The sequence below is a fragment of the Eutrigla gurnardus genome (assembly GCF_963514095.1).
Source record: "Eutrigla gurnardus genome assembly, chromosome: 1".
NCBI classification, from domain to species: Eukaryota; Metazoa; Chordata; class Actinopteri; order Perciformes; family Triglidae; genus Eutrigla; species Eutrigla gurnardus.
This window is the reverse complement of record NC_139915.1, coordinates 2,120,964-2,137,342: the sequence shown is the minus strand read 5'-3', so window position 1 is coordinate 2,137,342 and position 16,379 is coordinate 2,120,964. Positions and strand designations below refer to the sequence as shown.

Genomic DNA, 16,379 nt, shown 5'->3' with positions numbered 1-16,379 from the left:
AATGTATGTATGTTTAAATAATGACAGTTAGAATATCACAAATATCTGTTTAGCTGAGGTTAGTTGAGGTTTGCCATCTTCCTCACAATTCTTCCAACCAGTTTTTAAAAATGCTGATTTAAGCAAAGCATTAACGGGCTGTGAGTTCGCTGCATCATCCTCTCCAGTCAGTCGTCAGTTCTCACCTTCTCCACCATTTCTTTCTTGTCGGTAACGAGTTGAAGTGTTCGCTGGAAGGCAGCGTCTATAAGCAAGCGGACCTCCTGGTCTATAAGCTGGGCTGTGGGTTCACTGAAGGGCTTCTCAGCTACAACGTCAGGGAGGTCGAAGGACACCTGACCCACAGCCTCACTCATTCCAAACTGTACGACCTAGGACACCAAGAGACATGCAGCCTGTTCATCAAAAGACACAAAGTGACATCACAGACGTGATCTGGGCAGTAAAGAATGTTCCGTGTTCATTACTCCCAGTCACATAATAAAGAATTACACTGTATATTTCATCCAGTAGGTCTGTGTCTTGTATCTGTTAGCATGCTTGTTGTAAAACGTGGTGACTACCTGTGCATACGCCGACTGCGTGACCTTCCTGAGGTCATCCTGCGCCCCGGTGGTGATTCGCTGAAAGAAAACCTGCTCAGCCACTCGTCCCCCCAGCAACATGCACATTCTGTCAAACAGCTGCTCCTGGGTGAACAGGTACTGTTCCTTCAACAGGTACTGGGCATAACCCAGACCTTTCCCTCTGGGAACAATCGACACCTGTGGGGAGTGCATTATAATTCATCTGATCATCATGACATGGTGGTGAAACTCTTTTTGACTGTAGAGAGTAAGGATTCAGTGTGACTACCTTCAGGAGGGGGTCTGCATGTTCGAGGAACCAGCCCGTCACAGCATGTCCAGCCTCATGATACGCCACAGTCGTCTTCTCTGGAAGCTGCAGGACCCGAGTCTTTTTCTCCAGACCTGAGAGCAGCGAGCATATCTTGCATATCTCGTGTGTGTGTGTGTGTGTGTGTGTGTGGTAATCTGGCTGATTCAAGCATGCAGTAGATACAGTTGAGCAGCATCTTTGGGCAGGTGCATGAGCCAAAGACTTTATGTTTGAGTGCTGCATTAAACCAAATGCTTTCAGGGAAGTCTCAGAGATTAGTAAGTTATACATTAAAAGCCTGTATGCCTGTGTCAATTTAAAGCACACGGTTTACATTCAAGAATCAATATAATTTATAAAAACTTCATATTACAGATATACATGTATAAACCATATGCAACAGTCATCTATGAGTGTGAAAGAGTGTAAAATCGAGTGCATGTTAACTCACCTCCGATAACTCTGTCGACAGCCTGCTCAAAGTGCTTTGTGCTGACATGTTGGTGGAGGTGACGAGCAGCTATGAGAGCGGCCTCATTACACACATTAGCGATGTCAGCCCCTAAGACACCAGAGGAGCCACAACCATGAGATCCTGGTCTGATAAAACCTTGTAGATGAATCCAGAGACTTGAATACACTCTTCTTGTTCTTACCAGTAAAACCCGGGGTTAGTGCTGCGAGCTTCCTGGCCAAAGCCTCGACTTCTATACTAGTGTCCAACTTCAGAGGCCGTAAATGCACCTTAAATATGGATAACCTGCCCCTGATATCTGGTGAGCCTGTAGGAAAAAAGACATTTTCTTTTTAAAAACAAAAGAATGACAAGCAGTCTGTGGAATACATAGCGAAAGACAAACAGGTTGTCTAAAGCAGCATAACAGAGGAAGTGAAGGACACTGAGAGCTGTGTATCAAATTCTAATAGAAAGACTGCAGTGTATTACCATGAAGCTCTGCTCGTACAGCAGCATTGGCTCTTAAAAAGAGATGGTTTTCATGGGGGCAAAGGTCAATGATCTCATCTCGAAGAATATTCTTAAAGTGGCAGCTGAGAGTGTGTGAAGGTGCATTTGCAGAAGCCATTAGATCGCAGTCTTAAAACGATAGTTTGCATTATTCATGCAGGTCAAACCCAAGCTAACCTCAGGGTGAAACAGCAGGTTATTTCATTTATTACTGATCAAAGACGACAAGCAAGCAAAGGGAAACGAGATACTCAAACGTGCAGAGAGGAGCTGTGTGTCGTATCCCTCATGCTGGCCTCCACTCATCTAATCCTTCTGTTAGAGAGTCAGCTCTCATTTTGAGCCAGTTTTTTTTTTTCTTTTTTTGTCAGAGAGATAACTACCCTGCCAGCCATTGTCCAGCACTGCTGGCGTGAAGCAAATCAGATCTTAGCAGGCAGAAAAAGATCAAGCATTTGAACCACGAAGATGAAAGCACACAGATGCAACACACGCTTTTAACCACATAACAGGTGAACAGGCACACAAAGGAACAGGAGTTAATCTAATAGGCTTGAAGCTTATTTCTATGGAAGCCATATATTCAAGCTTAGCGCCTCAGCAAAACAAACACATCATACAAATAATGAAGTGCCAATTCAAATGTCCCTTAAAACGTACAACAGTAATAGAAAGCGAGAGAGGAGGTGCTACACGTTACCTATGTATATATGTCGATCAAAGCGCCCCGGCCTCATCAAAGCTGGGTCCAGGATATCGGCTCGATTGGTGCCAGCTAAAACCACCACGTTGGTGCTGCTGTTGAACCCTGTGATGACAAACACAAACAGGGTTCCAAGACTGTGAATTGTTGCACCAGGAATGGGAGCGAGGCTCGAACAGTCAAAGAGATGATATAGTGCGAGTGCCGACCGTCCATTTCCACAAGCAGCTGGTTGAGCGTGTTTTCCTGCTCGCTTTGGTTGCCAACGTTCCCACTGCTTCTCTTTCTGCCGACGGCGTCGATCTCGTCGATGAAAAGGATGCAGGGGGCATTCTTTCGAGCTGTGGCAAACGTATCCCTTATCTAATGGAGGACAGGGCAAAGCAAAAATCACTTCAATAAGCAGATTTATAAATAAGAATTCCTTTGCTCTCGTCCCAGTATTTCCCTCACTGCGTTATTACTGGAACATAGAGAGCAAAACCAAAGTAGAGTGAGCTCTATATTTGTATCTCTAACATAACAATCCATTGTGTTCACAGATGATGTGGCCAACCAGCAGCATGACATGCATGTGACCCAGGTACTGACCCTCGCTGGGCCCACGCCAACAAACATCTCCTGGAACTCCGAGCCGTTGACGGTGATGAAGGGGACGTTGGCCTCTCCTGCAGTGGCCTTAGCTAGCAACGTCTTGCCGGTGCCAGGAGGGCCCGATAACACAGCACCCTGAAAACCATTAATACCAAAGCCTCAATAAATACATCAGCAGGTGAAGAAAAGTCTCACTTTGAATCTTAAATTAATTGAAATGTCCCCGTCTCCCCCCCTACACCACAACACTTCATGGCAGACCTTTGGGATCTTGGCTCCTAGCTCCTGGTACTGCTGGGGGTTTTTCAAGTAGTTGACGAACTCCAAAATCTCCATTTTTGCCTCCTCACAGCCGGCGACATCCTTGAACCGAACGCCGATGTTGTCTTTTATTAACTTGGCTTTGGATTCGCTCATGCTGAAGGGGTTTGCTCGCCCCCGGCCCCCTCGGCCTCCTGCCATCGGCCCCTGCCGCGCGGCAAAAAGTAAAAAGCCAACCAGCAGTAAGGTTGGGAGGACACTGAACAGGAGAGTCCTATGTGAAAGAGAACAGAGCTCCATTAGGCCACCATCAACGTCAAGCAAACCCAATATAGAAGTCACTTTGATATAAAGGTTTGAGGTACTAGAAGTTTTTTACCCGTCACTTTCACTGCTGTAGAAGACCGGAACTTTCTGTGAGTCCAAACCCATTTCTTGCTGGGCCATTTCCAAGTTATGCTCAAACGAGTCAACACTGCCGATGTTGAACCACAAATAGTTCTGAAACATATTCACAACAGAAAAACACTTAATATAGGCCTACAGTATATTTTCTGATAAACTTTAAACTTCAAAGCAAGACATAAGGAATCAGGAACCAGATCAATAGGCCTCTACAAAAAAAATCTAAACCTGAATTAACAAACCCCACTAACCTCCTAAATCTAACCCTAAACCTAAACCTAAATCTAACCCTAAACCTAACCCTTATTGCCTGGTCGATTTTTTTTTAAAACTTTTTCTTTAAATATTTTAAGATATTCATATTCATCATATATATATACCATATAATATTCTACCCAGTGTCAGAGCCTAACCCTGGACTCTTCTCTGCTTATGTTACTGTTAACTAGATTTCTAAACACCACTAACCCTAACCAACAGTGACAAATAGGACATATCAGCATTTTCGTGCCACTAACCACTTCTGATGTGTCCACTCCATGGGCAGGAATCACTTTGACATATTGTTTATTGATAACCTCCAGGTGATCCACCTGTGTGAAGAGCACATTTCCTGTTCACATGGCTTCAAAAAACAGACACCAAGGCTAAAACACTCTCCGTTTCTTACCAATCCTGTGTTCAAGTAGTGATGCACGAAGTCCTTCCAGGAGATCTGCATCCCTCTCTCCCGGAAGTAAAGGTACAGAAAAGCTGAGGTCATGCCTGCTGCACCGATTGCAATGTAGCGAACTGCTTTTTCATCCAAGGGGAACTCCTCCTGTCGAGGGGGGAAAGGTAACGTAAGAGAGGTGATCGGTTGAAGAGGAGAAACTGTGTCAGCAGACCACTTAAAAAAGAATACAATATGCTGCTTAAAACAGCAGTGTGATCAGTATGGTAGCATATGTTTGCAGGAAAATATCAATTTCAACAATTTCATGTTCTCCTTCTGTAGATTCTGGCCATGCAGCACCTGAAAGCGCGTCCACCAGTGCGATTCTTCCTTTTTTCCTCCTCTTCTTCGTTCGTCCTCATCATCATTCGTGTCCTGCTCTTCCCTCACAAGAGATTCTTGCTCTTTGATATTTTCATCTGTATGATAACAGAAAATCATGGGAACCATCAGGGAAGACAACACATGTACAGACGCTGCTTGCTACGATTGAAACCGTGCTCACCTTCAGCTGATTTGTTGACACCAGTGCTTTCTTCTCTCTTTGGGAAAAACTTTTCAAAACCTAAATCAAGTCAAAGTCAAACACACAGCAGAAATAATTCAGCACCGATGGTTTGAATTGACTGCAAAATAATTGAGTTTACTGTGTGCAATAATTAAGCTACGTCACCTCTGGGTGGTTTGTTTGAGCTCAGGAACCGAACGGGGAAGCCGTGTTGATATAATCCTCTACATCTCCTCTGGATCAGTGACGCCCTCTGAAATGAAGATATGGTGAGTATAGAAGAGGTGGAAGAGAACGATAGGACAGAAAGGCATTCATTCAACATGCTAATGTAGAAGTTGACAAGCGATACAAAATGAAATATGATAATCCACAATCTCCCCCAAAAAACTCCATTTGTTGTGATTCAGTGACTCGGGTTAAAATTAGAACACACTCCTGCTACTTGTTTTGTTTGCCAACGTTATTAACGGGATTACTGAAATCTCATTATGGCATGGGCGTTCTGGACTGAGTCAAAGTTAATTTAATTTAATTACAACGCTGTTGTGGATAACCCATTTATAGGCTGAACAGTTGCTTTAAATCTGACATGATAGGCTTTTTACTCACAGTGCATATTAACACCGATGAGATAAACAGGGTAGAAACGCTAATATGAGTTTCTTCCACACAACCGTACAATCTTTCACTGTTATCATTAGAGCACGACAGATCCTGGATCCCCAATACAATTATTGATACTTAAGAATTATAAAAAATTGGAAAAAGAAACACATAGAACACAAACAAATATTGTTTACATATGATATAGCTGAGTAATCTGTTGTAATTTCTCTCTTTTTCATGCAAAATCCACCAGAAAACCGAAAAGTCACTCAGCAGAGGAAAATCATTCTCATATTCCATCATCCATCCATCCAGAATAGATTTTCTTTCAGGAAAAAATCAGTTTGAAACACAAAGTTGAAAAACAGCAAAAAAAACAGCAAAAAAAAAAAAGAAAAGATTATCTGGTTTGATTGCTCAACTTCAATAGAAAAGCACAATTTCTAGTCAGCAAAGTCAATTAACGTCTATTACATCTTATTTTAAATTAAAGACAAAGAAAAAAATTCAAAATATGCTCTCCTTTTAGAGTCCAACTCTTTCTGTTCTGAATGACTTGCATGCTTAACCTACTTTAAAAAGTAAAGGCCACTGAATGAATGAGTGCACGCCCCCTCCAAACATAACATTATGATATTATGACATAACTGAGGAAGCCGACTTCTAAACTAAACATTATCCAGCGGACATGTCCATGAGAGCTGACTACTGAGGAATGAATGGAGCATAAACACAGCAGCACTTTGTTTATTTGTTTGCAGGTTTGGGGTCTGCAGTCTGCAGAGAGGAACACTGTGTTCTTTCTCACGACCAAACCTCAAATAGTCACAAAGGACTACAACTCCCGCAGCACACGGGGGTCCGGACCATGCATACAGGTGACTGTTACAAAAACAACACGTTTGCATGCATTCCTTATTTTTAACGTGACTTTTACACAACAAGAGGAACAAAAACAAAGTCACCGTACCGACACGAGGGCACCGCCGTCGCGAAAAGCAGCCGAGATAGTGGACAAGTCTCGGCTCCACGTCCGAACCGCCCCCAGTCGGTTCCGAAAGCGACCGAAACCGAGACAGAGCAGCCCCATCGTGGCAGCAGGTCCCGTCTCTGGGCTTCACTCGAGCCGTCTCCGACCCTGCAGTCAGGAACCCTACACACGATTCCAACTCTCGCGAGAGTTCGATTACAAACTTCGAGTACACACACACACACACACACACACACACACATATATATATCTATAACACACACACACACACACACACACACACACACACACACACAAAATGAACCAAAAAAAAAAAACATATATATGTTTTATTTAATTGTATTTATTTATTTTTTTGGAAGGTTGAGCAAAATCATTTGCACTTTGTTTGCTTCTCATTTTTGTTTTATATTTCAAGAGACAATTTTTAAAAGACACAGTCAGCCATATGATGGGGGGTCACTGGGGTCACACATGCAGCAAATTCAAAAATGTAAATTTTTAATTCTTGAATTTGAATTAAACCAACTTTATTTAGAAACCAAACCAAACTATTGATTCTATTGAATTGAGTATTTAGTTAATGGAGTTATGCCCATATAATTTATATATATATATATATATATATAATATTTATATCATTTTTTATAATCTTTTTTGCCTTTATTTTGAAACAGGAAGTATTTGAAATCGGACCCTTCCGCTAACTTTGTAAGGTCCCACGCTCGCTCCTGATTTGAACGCGTCTCACCACCACAATTTGAGTGAGTGTCTGCCGGCTGACATTAGTAAATTAAGGTAGCGTTGCCTATTGTACCTGACAAGTAGTAGTTTTGTTGAAAACTAGCCAAACCTAAAAACTAAAAACTGAACCGTTAGTAACTTAAACTAACCGTTAGTTAGCTTAATTAGACTTTAGCTAACGTTGGATATTCACAGCTAGTGTTTCCATTACAATATAGAAAAGGAATTATGGACAACAACAAAGTTAGATAAAGTAATATAATACATGTTTGTAGTGACTGTAGAATACACTGGGCGCTTGACGTTTTTTTATTTAGAGTTTTGAGAAAGAAAAATGTGATAAAATGTGTTTCAAAGTGAGACCTGTAGCAGCAATTCACACAGAGCCCAGCAGGTGGCGATGCTCTGCAGCAGTTAGTTCTTGAATGTCCTGCAACTCTTTAAACTGGCAGATTCTCTTGTTTACAAAACAAACTGGTCAGGGCATAGATGTGATAAGGAGGGCAGGTCCTCTCAGTATCCTGTTATTACATGTCACCGTCACCGCTCGCTTTACTCCAGCTTCTACATTCTTGCAGACATGCCTCGTCAATTCCCCAAGGTATCTCTGAGTGAGGCAGAGGAGGAGACCCAGCTGTTAGCTGAGAAGGTATATGCATCAGCGCTGAAGGGAGAAGACAAGGATGCCTTATCAATGTTCAACGTGCCGGAGGACTGCCCAATCGGCCTCCAGCAAGCCAAGGAGCACGAGCTGCTTAAGGAGCTGGCAGAGGAACGGTCAGAGGAGAGCATCAAGAGGTTGGAGGATGTACTTCATCCTGCCACGAATAAAGGGTGTTTATGTGAGCGTATGTTAATTGTCTTGCTAATTTTGCAGGAAACAAAGCTTGAGGAAGATTCGTTCGCAGTCAATTTCCCTGCAGATCCCAGCGAATACAGACTCTACCTGGTCCGCCGGCTCCCCCTGCTCATCAGGGCCAGAGAACTGCCCCGACTACCAGAGGGTCACTATTAGTGGGGATTACTGTGCTGGAGTAAGTACAAGAAACGTATGTATGTTTTAGTGCATATTTACTGTTCACGTCTAATTGTCATGTTCACATGTTGAAAAACATAGCATAACTGTACACTTACCAGCTGTATGTGTCCATTCCCCATTCAGATCACAGTGGAGGACTATGAACAGGCAGCCAAAAGTCTGTTCAAGGCTCTGCTCATTCGCGAGAAATACTCCAATCTAGCTTATCATAGATTCTGCAGAACCACAGCCCAGTGTCTGCGCAGCGCTGAGAACCTGACGTGGAGGGAAGAAGATGAGGTTCTACCAGGTCTGAAGCGTATGATGGGAATTCTTTTGTATTCTGGTTTGTAAGACAGTAACAGAACAGCGTTGTGGTCTCCAGATATGTGCCCCTATCCAACAAAGGGGGAAGATCCCTACAACATGGAGAACATCCCTGAGAATCTGAGCTATGAGCTGAAGATGAAGGATGGGTTAGTGTATGTGTACGACGATGCCGAGGCTCTGGCAAACAACCGACCCCATGACCTTCCTTACCCAGACGTGGAGACGTTTGCCATAGACCTCAGTCATGTGCTGGCGATGATCGCAGACGGACCTACGTAAGTTGCCAAAACAAAAAGCCACACTGGCTTTGCCGGGTGAATAAACAGACCAGCTTGTAAAACTGGTTGTTGCTGCCCATGCGTGCACTGCTGATCTGAGGTCCACTCTTCACTTTCAGGAAGACCTACTGTCACAGACGACTAAATTTCTTGAGCTCAAAGTTCTACCTCCATGAGATGCTGAACGAGATGGCTGAGCTAAAGGAACTGAAATGTGTCCCTCACAGAGATTTCTACAATGTTAGGAAGGTTAGATTTCAATCTACAGTGTAGAATCCAGTATTAATTTACAACCCTCAGATCTTTAAAAGCATGATTCCAGTACATATTGTCACTTTTTCCTTAAGTTTAACTATTTGTTCAAAAAACAAAAAAGGTGGACACGCATATTCATGCAGCTGCCTGCATGTCCCAGAAGCACCTGCTGACCTTCATTCAGGAAACCTATCAGACCGGGGCTGAGCGTGTGGTGTTGGAAAAGGATGGACAAGCGATGACCCTGCAGCAGGTTTTCCACAGTCTCAATAAGAACCCCTATGACCTCACCGTGGACTCTCTGGATGTACATGCTGTAAGAAAATTACAACCATTTTCACTGTATTTTTTCTCTTTTATGTTGAAATGGGACGCAAAACCAACAACTTTCTCAATTTGTCAGATAAGGTGATAAAGTAGTTGATTGATGAATGTCATGTAAAAAAAAATCTAATTTCACTACCGGCTCTGGTAGATACCAGTAAGTATTGTTTTGCACGACTGACCATTCTATGTTCACACGTATGCTTTCTTATTTCTAAACGTCACAGGGGAGGCATACCTTCCACCGCTTTGATAAGTTCAATTCAAAGTATAATCCAGTGGGAGCCAGCGAACTCCGAGAAATCTTCCTGAAAACAGACAACCTCATGAACGGAGAGTACTTTGCTCGCATCATAAAGGTGTCATATCATGCGATCGTACATTTGTGAGCCATAAGCTTTGCAGAGACTGTTTAGTACACTGCTTGTCATCTTTAGTAGGAAGTGGCCCATGACCTGGAGGAGAGTAAGTACCAGCATGCAGAGCCACGCCTCTCCATCTACGGACGCTCTGCAGAGGAGTGGGACAGGCTGTCCAGGTGGTTCATTCACCACGAAGTTCACTCTCCGAACATGAGATGGGTCATCCAAGTGCCCAGAATTTAGTGAGTTCCACAGACTTAAGAAATATTCAAGCATCTCATTTTAAGATATAAATCTAAGAGAATGTTTTTATGTGTTTCAGCGATATATTCAAGGCAAAGAAGCTGGTACCCAATTTTGCCAAGATGCTGGAGAACATATTCCTTCCACTATTTGAGGCCACTGTTAACCCGCAGAAGCACAAACAACTTCATGTTTTCCTCAGATATGTAAGATCATCGTTCTAAAACCTACAATCCAATCAGCTTTGGGGGATTTTTAATAAATTGTGTGTATAGACCTTCAAGTCATGTCTTTGAAATGTCCTAGGGGAAGATACTCATTCACTGCTAGCTGTGGTACCTTATTTGAACCCCCTATGTAGCATTTATATGCAGCACATACCACTTCATCGATACCTGCCGGGCTTCATAAAACATACACGTAGTAAATGACTGTTTTTGTGCAGGTGTCAGGGTTTGACAGCGTAGACGACGAGTCCAAATACAGCGATCACATGTTCTCCTTCATGAGCCCGAAGCCAGAAGACTGGACTACCGACGACAACCCTCCCTACAGCTACTACATCTTCCACATGTATGCAAACATCATGGTCCTCAACAACCTCAGGAAGTAAGCCTGAACACACACTTCTTCATTAAAGGAGAGGGCTTTGTTTGATGGAGAGCCGTCAGGGAACAAGTGATCAATTCATTATAGGAAATTAAGGACAGCACTGAACCACTGAAGGCTCAAGTGACGGGATTAACTGGGACATCTCAATATCCACGACAGTTGACGTTATAAATATTCTCAGTATAATGAACGATGAACATCATATCGCTTGTCTTGTTGTGTCCTCCATAGAGAGCGTGGACTGAGCACCTTCCAGTTCCGTCCCCATTGTGGAGAAGCTGGATCAATCACTCACTTGGTCTCTGCTTTCCTCACATCAGACAACATCTCACATGGACTCAATTTGAAGAAGGTACTTCAGATCTGTGGACGGGGTATTCAGGAGTTCTGAATCTGGATTACAGGCTTCTTGTTCAACATTGTGAAACTGACTTTTCTTCATGGGACTGTTTTGAAGTGTTTGTTGCTCTGATGGTTTCTCACCATAATCGCTGTCATTAATCACGGAACAGCTGAACATTTGGCAACTGTAGGCGAGAGAGAGGAAATTGGTTTTTAAAGTTTTTAATTACCGGTGGATCGACCGTTTAGTACCTGAAGAAAGAATAATTGATTCACTGATATTAATCAAACTCCCTGAAGCAGAGATATTCAGTATTTTAGTTCAATGAGGTAGAAAGACTCTTACTTTACTTTATAATGTATTAATTATAATTGCAATAATCCAACTGTATATCAGTGTATCCAAGTCTGTGGATAAAACCCTACAGAACTAATATTATAACAGGTTGTAGCGACAGTTTTCCTATAAAAGGTCGCTAAGAGGCTTAGGTGGGCTCCAGGCAGTTACGCGTCGTTCAAATGAATCCAAGTCCAGTGATGTTTATTGTTTGACGATTTATTATTGGTTATTTGACAATTTGACGGTAAACAGAAAATATGAATAAGGAGCGCCACTAACCCCCTTTCTCTCTTACCCCAAGCCGATCCGAGTGCCCTAGTGTATAGATTAAACCACACCCATGTGTCAATCAAAACGGAAGTGACATGACCAAAAAACAGTATGAGTGACCTTTCAAAATAAACAATAAACAAACAGACCAAATATGGATTTTGGCCCCTACACAGGTTGTGTTCATTATTGGGAACCTGGAACAAAATGCAGTTCTTGTGAGTCCTTGAGCAGCATGTGTGTGTGACAGCATCAGATCTCCTTTCTAGCTGTGTGCTGTATGTTAGGGTGTGTTTTTCTGGCTGTCACATCCGTTTTGCTCTTTTATTTCCCTCAGAGCCCCGTGCTGCAGTACCTGTACTATCTGGCCCAGGTGCCGATCGCAATGTCTCCCCTCAGCAACAACAGCCTGTTCCTGGAATACTCCAAAAACCCTCTCAGAGAGTTTCTGCACGAAGGCCTGTGTGTGTCGCTGTCCACCGATGACCCCATGCAGTTCCACTACACCAAGGTAAAACTATTACACAGTAGTACACAGTACAATGCTAGAACCTTGGTGTGCATCTTTGTGAACATACTGTTGCGGTGTGCTTTAGGTGGATTCAGTTCTGCAGTGTAAATACGTATCCATTGTGTGTGTGTCCTTATCTTTAGGAACCACTGATGGAAGAGTATGCTATCGCTGCTCAGCTGTGGAAGCTCAGCACCTGTGATGTGTGTGAAATAGCCAGAAACAGTGTGCTGCAAAGTGGACTGTCTCACCAGGTAGTGACACCTCCTTTTTTTCCATTTTCACCACTAAATCTTCACATTTAGTCAACATTTATTGAATCCGTCTCCGATACTTTATGTTGTCGTTGTTTGTCTGTAGGATAAGAGTCACTTCTTAGGAGTGAACTATCTGAAAGATGGACCTGAAGGGAACGATATCCGTCGGACCAATGTCGCCCAGATCCGCATGGCCTACCGACACGAGACACTGCAAAACGAGCTCAGCTTCATAGTCGATGCCGTGAAGTCCGAAGCTATGAATCCTCAGTTTGAATAAAATAGACCTCGCATTAGACGGAGTCCAAGCATGCTGAGCTCTCAATAATTAACACTAACTTTATTTTGAAACATCCTGTCAATGTAAAAGCAACGCTCATCAGGAGTTTGTTAAAGTGAAGACGCATGCTTGGGATGACTGATGGCACTTTTAGAGGAAAACTGTCGAAGGCCAGACGTGGAAAGTAAATGCTTGTCATTACACAAATCCACTGTATAAACAGTTGTACCTTACACTCCATTTTGTGAAAGGGGGAATGTCATAGAAACGGGTTGAAACTTGACCATTTTCCAGTGACTGTATACACTGTACATCAGACACAAGAACACTTATGTTAGAGAGATTCTAATAACAGATGTCTGGTACATTTCCTCTGTCTCTCCCTTTGGTTTGGAAAGATAATATATTTAAGATTTGGGAGATCATTTGTTTAACAAATGTTTAATTGTTTTAGAAATGTGGCATTTACATGTATGTTCATTATCCGAAGCAAACAGTGTGTTTAAAGAATAAAATGTCTTCATTCTTCACGATTGTGGAGCAAACATTGCCATCTAGTGGCGAAACTGCACAACTCAATAACGTCAGATGACTGGAAATACTAACACACAACATATACAAAAATAAATCCCCATCTTTAAAACGAAACAATCACATCTTTGTCCTTCAAAACATTATTACTCAGTCGTGCTTCTCAAACTCATCACATCAGAAAGCTGTTTAACTTGCATCGTCACCCTCTTCTATGCTCTCGTCTTCCTCGGCAGCATTCTTGGTTTCATTTATGTTCTTCACACTCGTCCACTCTTCGGTCTGGATGTACTCTGGTTGCTGTTTCACGTCGGAGCTCATAGTGCGACTCCTCCTTTTCACAGAGAGAAAGCAACAAATCATGTGATGCACTAATAGATCACAAAAGTGCAATCATGATTTAATAAGAAACCTCAGTATGAATATGAACAACACTTACATTTTTATGTATACAAGGATGATTATTGCAGTGAGGAGAAGGGCACAACCAGAGGTGATGAGTATAGCCATTGCTGTAACAATCAAACATGAAGGGAATAAACACCAGTCATACAAAACGAGAATCACACCAAAGAGATAAAGATGTTGAACTGTGTTTTCTGTGACGTATGAATTGAATATGACAGAATTGCTTTGTGAACATAATTGTCATACCTCCGCCGGAACTTTGTGCGCTGCCAACAAATTGTGCTGGTTCAGCCTCACTGTCTATGGCGTTAGGAGTTGTGGAGGAAGAAGGAATAAAAAGGGTGGAGGAAGACGTCGAGTGTGCGGTCCCAGTGGAACTTTCTGCCTCAGAAGGAGCCTGAGTTTGCCCTGAGGAATCCCTCCCGTTCACAGGGCTATCAGTCGTTGCATCCTTCAATTGTGCCGTGGCATCTGTGTACATAAAGGCCACGAGAGATTAGATATGCGTTATTTAAAGTGCATGCCATTCAATGTTTGTTTAACAAATTGTTTTTGCCTCCCATTTTCAACTGATAGTGACGTCCTTGTTCAGCTTGACAGGGACGGAAAACGTTAAAACTTATTTGTGAATGGGTTCCTGGCAGTGATGCTACATACTTAGATTGTGTTTCTTTTAAAAGTCCTGTAAAATAAACAACTGTGGAGGATTCATTAAACCCTTTATGATCTCAGCAATTTTGGTTAATTTCTCATGAATTCTGGAGCAAAATAGCTTTCTAGTATGAAGTTTATTTATGGATAACCCCTTGAGATGAACAGTCATCTCGTTTTCAAGGGGGTCCAACATACAATAATACAAGACATTGTTACAGCAACAGACATAACATACATAAATACATAGAAACATAGAGGCTCTCATCAACCCACCTATCCAGACACCAATCCCAAAACCCCTCCATCCCCACCTGCTGCAATTATAACAATTGCCAATTGACTTGACATATACAACCACACAACACACACCAATGCAGACGGTCAACACTACTGCATGACAAATCTTTTCATGGCATTGTGACACAATATAATACAAGACTGTTGCACTATGCAACACAATAACACAAAAGTACAACGGCCATGCATACACAATAGCCATGTCAGATAATCACACTTTCTAGTAAAAGTTATAGAAACATTGTTAAAAAGCAGATAAATCCCACTTTAGTCCAAATATAAATAGAATTGTTAGGACAGCCTTTGTCAGGACTATTCATTCACAATTATGTTTTACAAACAGAAAGTCAGGACTGTGTTATGATTATCTTCAATTAACTCTTTCCTCTTAATGAGTGATGTATAACATGAGAGAAAAATGCATATAGATTGCCATACCTGACTCATTGAAGCAAAACACGTCAAACTTTTGAGTAACAGGCGTTCGCCACGTCACCAAGCCCGTTTGGTTTTTGCCACAGTTAGAAAGAGCCGTGATGCGGGGAATGACTGCAAAATGTTCATCAATCCATCCAAACCTAAATTAAAAAAACATGACACAACATCAGGCACTTTCTTTAAACTCCAAGTATGTGACTGAAGTGACCATTTATCCTCTTACCTGCACGTTTCCAAGCCTCTAGTGAGAGCGTCCAGTACTTGTGCTTTTGAGGCCATGTTCACTCCCAGAGACGAGCAGAGCCTCCGAGCTTCAGAGGCGTTGAAGGCGTACTGAGGCTGGTTGAGCTTGTTTATGCCACTAACCTGAAATACTCCAGCAATACTTTGGTTTGCTGCTGGGAAAACTGAAAATAAACATGTTCAGATTTAGTTACTTTTAAAGAGGAAATTATTTACATTTATCTACAGAGAATTTATTAAAAACATGTTATTTTACACATGAATAAATATAACTTACCTCTGATGTGACTCGTGTCCACATACTGATCAGAGATGACGGGAGGAATCAACACCGATGCAATGAAAAGCCAGATCATATTTATGACTGGTCAGAGTTGAGTTGGATTAACGCAGAGGGATGGCAAGTGATGCACGTTTTATGTGCCTGTGAGCCAAACGGCAGGGTTAAATAGAGTTGATTCTGTTCAGTGGGGCGTGTGGACTCTGTCATTACCAGAAAGAAAAGGAAAAGGAAGAGGGAAGTACCGCTCCTGGGACACATCAAGAGCCATCATATGTTCTAGGAGCAGGGCCCAGTAGACGAGAGATAAAAACTCATATGTCAACAGGAGATCTGTGCCAGGCAAAGTGTAGTGAATTCATCTAGGAGTAATGAAATGATGATTTAAAACTGTGACTTGAACACTATTTCCCCCAGTCGAGATCAAAAGCAGTACATTAGTTGGATTTAAGTGCTCGCAATGCGCTTGGTGTGTCCTCATAAGTAATTTGCTCCCTGTCCAAATGATTTCCTCCCAAGGGGAATAACTCAATCATGAACATGCTTATGATCTCTGGTATCCTCCGATGAGCCTTTGGCACACGACTACATCCCACTTCCACAAAAACATCTCCACACCAGCCCCGACGGCAGGAAATGACGCAGAGCTGACGAACACGCAGCAGTGTTTTTGTAAGATGTGAGGTGTCAATGAGGACATAACAAATGACAACCGGGAGCTGCAGAAAAG

The 16,379-nt window shown here is 42.4% G+C and overlaps 3 protein-coding genes across 5 annotated transcripts in view; 1 reads left to right on the top strand and 2 right to left on the bottom strand.

Moving 5' to 3' along the window:
* Window positions 1–6,781, bottom strand: part of LOC311017370 (mitochondrial inner membrane m-AAA protease component AFG3L1-like) — a 169,943-nt gene extending 163,162 nt beyond the window's left edge. For both annotated transcript variants that reach the window (XR_014597626.1, XM_084015652.1), the window contains exons 1-16: window positions 6,612–6,781; window positions 5,198–5,285; window positions 5,030–5,089; window positions 4,825–4,943; window positions 4,480–4,629; window positions 4,328–4,402; window positions 3,784–3,905; window positions 3,405–3,678; window positions 3,141–3,278; window positions 2,759–2,912; window positions 2,547–2,654; window positions 1,536–1,661; window positions 1,331–1,441; window positions 856–971; window positions 564–764; window positions 186–371 (exon numbers count right to left, since the gene is read on the bottom strand). Coding sequence is in view for 1 of the 2 variants with exons in the window: in XM_084015652.1 (XP_083871778.1) it covers window positions 186–371; window positions 564–764; window positions 856–971; window positions 1,331–1,441; window positions 1,536–1,661; window positions 2,547–2,654; window positions 2,759–2,912; window positions 3,141–3,278; window positions 3,405–3,678; window positions 3,784–3,905; window positions 4,328–4,402; window positions 4,480–4,629; window positions 4,825–4,943; window positions 5,030–5,089; window positions 5,198–5,285; window positions 6,612–6,731 (2,148 nt within the window). In the remaining variant the exon portion in view is untranslated. The remainder of the gene's footprint in view (window positions 1–185; window positions 372–563; window positions 765–855; window positions 972–1,330; window positions 1,442–1,535; window positions 1,662–2,546; window positions 2,655–2,758; window positions 2,913–3,140; window positions 3,279–3,404; window positions 3,679–3,783; window positions 3,906–4,327; window positions 4,403–4,479; window positions 4,630–4,824; window positions 4,944–5,029; window positions 5,090–5,197; window positions 5,286–6,611) is intronic.
* A 1,140-nt stretch (window positions 6,782–7,921) lies between these two features.
* ampd3a (adenosine monophosphate deaminase 3a) lies at window positions 7,922–13,071 on the top strand. The gene is made up of 14 exons (XM_084007733.1): window positions 7,922–8,174; window positions 8,254–8,410; window positions 8,539–8,704; window positions 8,780–8,999; window positions 9,122–9,251; window positions 9,379–9,573; window positions 9,809–9,940; window positions 10,022–10,185; window positions 10,266–10,392; window positions 10,632–10,795; window positions 11,030–11,150; window positions 12,088–12,261; window positions 12,405–12,515; window positions 12,622–13,071. Exons 1-14 carry the CDS (start codon window positions 7,957–7,959, stop codon window positions 12,796–12,798), a joined length of 2,256 nt encoding a protein of 751 aa, XP_083863859.1. The 5' UTR covers window positions 7,922–7,956; the 3' UTR covers window positions 12,799–13,071.
* Window positions 13,072–13,223: 152 nt separating this feature from the next.
* On the bottom strand, window positions 13,224–15,922 carry lyve1a (lymphatic vessel endothelial hyaluronic receptor 1a). Of its 2 annotated transcripts, none has more exons than XM_084007747.1 (6): window positions 15,647–15,922; window positions 15,350–15,533; window positions 15,127–15,266; window positions 13,984–14,208; window positions 13,769–13,841; window positions 13,224–13,660 (listed from the first exon to the last, which is right to left on the bottom strand). In XM_084007747.1, the coding sequence occupies exons 1-6, from the start codon at window positions 15,723–15,725 to the stop codon at window positions 13,519–13,521; spliced, it is 843 nt and encodes a 280-aa protein (XP_083863873.1). In that variant the 5' UTR covers window positions 15,726–15,922; the 3' UTR covers window positions 13,224–13,518. The 2 variants fall into 2 exon arrangements, with proteins under 2 accessions (XP_083863873.1, XP_083863872.1); XM_084007746.1 differs by having other exon boundaries at window positions 13,224–13,663; window positions 15,647–15,857.
* Window positions 15,923–16,379: the final 457 nt, after the last annotated feature.

Bases quoted from the DNA above. Each gene is read 5' to 3' on its own strand.
- ampd3a (XM_084007733.1), top strand. From the start codon at position 7,957: ATGCCTCGTCAATTCCCCAAGGTATCTCTGAGTGAGGCAGAGGAGGAG. The intron at 8,175-8,253 runs GTTGGAGGATGT...CTAATTTTGCAG, and splicing joins TCAGAGGAGAGCATCAAGAG to GAAACAAAGCTTGAGGAAGA. The intron at 8,705-8,779 runs GTCTGAAGCGTA...TGTGGTCTCCAG, and splicing joins AGAAGATGAGGTTCTACCAG to ATATGTGCCCCTATCCAACA.
- lyve1a (XM_084007746.1), bottom strand. From the start codon at position 15,725: ATGATCTGGCTTTTCATTGCATCGGTGTTGATTCCTCCCGTCATCTCT. The intron at 15,534-15,646 runs GTAAGTTATATT...GTTTATTTTCAG, and splicing joins GGACACGAGTCACATCAGAG to TTTTCCCAGCAGCAAACCAA. The intron at 13,842-13,983 runs GTATGACAATTA...TGATTGTTACAG, and splicing joins CGCACAAAGTTCCGGCGGAG to CAATGGCTATACTCATCACC.